Genomic DNA, 3,453 nt, shown 5'->3' with positions numbered 1-3,453 from the left:
GGGGCTTCCCACTGTGTATAGCCTAGGAGGTTGTCCAGGAGGAAGGAGACCACAGGAGAAGGTGGGCAGGGAGGAGGGAGAAACACTCTCTAACATGGTCTATCCTGCCCTGGTATCATCTCAGAAAAATGCCAAGTGGGTATGGGCACCTTAGAAGGATGAATCTACCTTTGTCCCCCCACCCCATTCTCTCTCCCCTCCACCACTAGAAGGGGGGCACACTGAGTGTACATGGAAAGGAATCTGAGAGGAAACTGTCCTACAAGATCGTCTTCCGAATTTATTCACAATCAGCTCAACTCATGAAAGCGATTTCTAAGTGCTCAGCAGAGCTCTAGTTAGAAAATATGAGGCTAACTATCATGACAACTAGTACTGGTTATGAGATTACCACCACTGTCGGGATGAATGATTATGACTGATACAGGGTCTTCGGAACCATGATGGAGGAGCCCGTAATTTCAGGCCTCCCGCTCGCTCCCGGCACATGCAGGATAGCCCCGAGGAACAGTCCAGAACTCAGTAGCCTGCTAAAGGTGTCATCTCTTGGGGTCCCTCAGCCGAGTCCTCTGCCAGTCCTGGTCCTGGCAGGCTCCCAATTCTCCAGGACAAGCCCTCTTCCCCTGCCCATCCCCTCTGGTGCTCACGGGGTAGTGCTGGTCTTGACCTTGGCCAGAACCTTTTTCTCCTTGACCCGGCGGTTCTGAAACCAGATGGTAATCTGGCGTTCAGAGAGGCTGGTGGCTGCCGAGATCTTGCGCCTCTTGTCCTTAGTGATAAACTTGTTGGCTGCATACTCCCGCTCCAACTCCCGCAACTGCCCCTTGCTATAGGGAATGCGTTTTTTGCGGCCTCGGCGGAAGGCACAGCCGTCGGGAGGAGGGTGCTGGACACTGGGTTCTGTGTGGTGGAAAAAGAGAGGGAAGAAAAGGCATCTTAGTCCCCTCTCTAGTGCAAGATCAAGCGCAGACCCAGGCCCTGCTCGCCTCAGGGCTACGTCATCCTGCAGGCGCTTCCTGATCATCCTATGTGTGGGCCCGGCTCCCTCAAAGCACACAGATGCGCTAGCCTGATTCTCTGATCGCCACTCACTCACTCAGCCTCTGCTCCTGCTGGCCACCCCCACCATCACTGACCTCACACCAGGAGTCTACAAACACACCCACCCTGTCAGGTTTTTGTCCACAATCACACAATCCACTTTCACATGCGTGTTCAGATTCAGCCACTCCTCCAAACTGGTAAATTGTGTACAGGAGAAAACAGGGTTCTGTTCCCTACCCAACACACACATACACACACAAACACCACGCACACACTTACACGCACACTCACGAACACACCCTTCAATACACCCTCAGTCAAAGAAAACCTAAATTTTCCTTTCGAAATTGACCTAAAAAAAAAGGAAAGGGTTATATTCTCGAGGAAACACCCAATATCTCCGATCCCACCTCTCAATGCCACTGGATTATGTCATTTGGCCTTTGGGCAGAATTAGTCTGGGGTTGTGCTGGGTAGGGACACTTTGCCCCAATCAACAGCAAAGATCCAAGCTTCTTCCCACATAGTGAAAGACTGGTCCTAGAGCCTCCTGGAGAAGACAGGAAGGCTGGCTACCCTCAAGGCTAGCACCCTGCTGAGGCCCCTTATTCTGACCCCCTGAGGCCTCCAACCGGCCCCTCTTGTTGCCTGGACCCTCCCTCACAGTCCTAGTAAATAACCAAGGAACCCTAGGCCCCTCCTCATCAGCCCGAAGTTTCCCTTCCTCTCCTCTTCCCCCTTCCAAGCAAGTGCCAGCGTAGCCCATGCTGAGCTAAGGGGAGCCAGAGTAGAAGTTACCTGCAAATGCCGCTTTCCAGAATGGACCTGGTGGGTTCTGTTCACCTTGGCAACACATCTGGCTGTTCCAGCCACCGGCCAGGGTCCAAGGCTGGTAACTGTCCACGGGAAGCAGAGAATCGTGGCGAGGCTCTCCGGGGGCTCCCAGGGTCTGCACCACAGACACATCTAGGTAACTGGCCATAGGCTGGTATGGTCCCGGGTAGCCCGGATAGAAGGCAAACTCGGTGGGACGGCTGGGATACTCTTCCCCAGGTGCAGGAGTTTCCGAAGGGTAGGTAGCCAGGGTGGCCGTCTGGGCACAGGGTTTCAGGGAGCTCCTGGATACTCGGCAAGAGTAGTACCCGCCTCCAAAGTAGCCATAAGGCACAGGAGCTGGAGATGCCCCCTGAGGTACCCCAGGGCAAGGGTGGCACTGCTTTGGTGGCTCTGCAGAGCCTGGCAGATCCAGGGGGGCATAGTTGACAGTCGGCATCAACGTTGGAGCCGCGGGATGGCTAGCCAGTGGGGAGGAGTGGGAGACTAGATTCCGACCCCCTCCAGCTCCCAGCAAGCCTTCGATATCCTTGGCCCCGTCCAAGGTGGCATAATTGCCGGGCTCCATGGAGCCAATGATCGGCTCATGGGGAGCCGAGGGTGGGGGTTCTAGGGGGCAGCAAGCTGTCTCTCCCCACCCAGGCCCAGGGAATCCTAAGCGTTTTAAATCGCTCCCAGCTCGCACGGCGCCTGCATTCGCCTGGCTGGGCCGTCTTGACGCAAGAGACGCAAGAGCCCGGGCATGAGCGCTGATTGGCTGTGGCCTTGGGGAGAGAGGCTCATAAAATCCTCCCGCAGAAATTGCAGGGGGAGAAGGGACGGGGAGCCCGGCTCCGCCTCCTCTCTTCCCTTCTCTCCCTCTCCGTCTGTCTCTTTTTCTTTTTGTATGTGTGTCTCTGTCTTTATCTGTATGTGTTCTGTGTCTCTGTCTCTATATGTGTTTCTCTCTGTGTCTCTGCTTCTGCCTGCTGTCTCGGGTCCCTGTCTCTGCCTGCTCTCTCTCTCTCTCTCTCTCTCTCTCTCTCTCTCTCTCTCTCTCTCTCTCTCTCTCTCTCTCCCTTTTCCTGGCTCTCAGTCTTCTGCGCTTTGGCAGGTTTAACGAGAGAATAAAAAGCTCTCCCAATAAAGTGTCCATCTCCTGGGGATGAGGGGAATCGGGGGAAGGGCTGGGAGGCCACTTCGGGCTGCCTGAAAGGAGAACCCGGGAATGCTTCTGAGATGGGAATGAGAACTGTAGGCATCAGGGAGCCCTTTGCTTGGAGTCTGGGTACTAGCCACCCTAGCTCATTTGTAGATACCCTTCCTGTCCCGAATACACTGCGCCCAGGCAAGTGCCTTCCAGGTCCGGCCCCCAAGGACCCTGCCTAGTCACAACACTGAAAGCCCGGAGGCCCCAATGGGGGTGAGGCGGAGCCAAGGGGCGGGGGACACGAAGGAACGTTGAAAACGTGCAGTGCTTGGCCCAGAGAACGCAGTGTCCGGATCTGAGGGGAAAATAGAGCCAATGTCTGGGAAGGGGGTCTGGATTTCCGTTTAAGGGTGGAGAAAGAGACCAAGAGACACAGGCGTACAGGG

General features: G+C 55.5%; 1 protein-coding gene across 1 annotated transcript; it reads right to left on the bottom strand.

Annotated features, from left to right (window-relative positions):
- Nucleotides 1-255: 255 nt before the first annotated feature.
- Nucleotides 256-2,567, bottom strand: Hoxb13 (homeobox B13). The gene is made up of 2 exons (XM_021178228.2): nt 1,843-2,567; nt 256-900 (listed from the first exon to the last, which is right to left on the bottom strand). The coding sequence occupies exons 1-2, from the start codon at nt 2,444-2,446 to the stop codon at nt 644-646; spliced, it is 861 nt and encodes a 286-aa protein (XP_021033887.1). The 5' UTR covers nt 2,447-2,567; the 3' UTR covers nt 256-643.
- Between the last annotated feature and the right edge of the window lie 886 nt (nt 2,568-3,453).

This window comes from Mus caroli, chromosome 11 (genome assembly GCF_900094665.2).
Source record: "Mus caroli chromosome 11, CAROLI_EIJ_v1.1, whole genome shotgun sequence".
In the NCBI taxonomy this organism is placed as follows: Eukaryota; Metazoa; Chordata; class Mammalia; order Rodentia; family Muridae; genus Mus; species Mus caroli.
The sequence above is the reverse complement of the archived record's forward strand: the minus strand, read 5'-3'. Positions and strand labels throughout refer to the sequence as shown.

Coding starts and splice junctions, on each gene's coding strand:
- Hoxb13 (XM_021178228.2), bottom strand. CDS start 2,446: ATGGAGCCCGGCAATTATGCCACCTTGGACGGGGCCAAGGATATCGAA. Junction 901..1,842: donor CTGGAAAGCGGCATTTGCAG/GTAACTTCTACT, acceptor TCCACCACACAG/AACCCAGTGTCCAGCACCCT.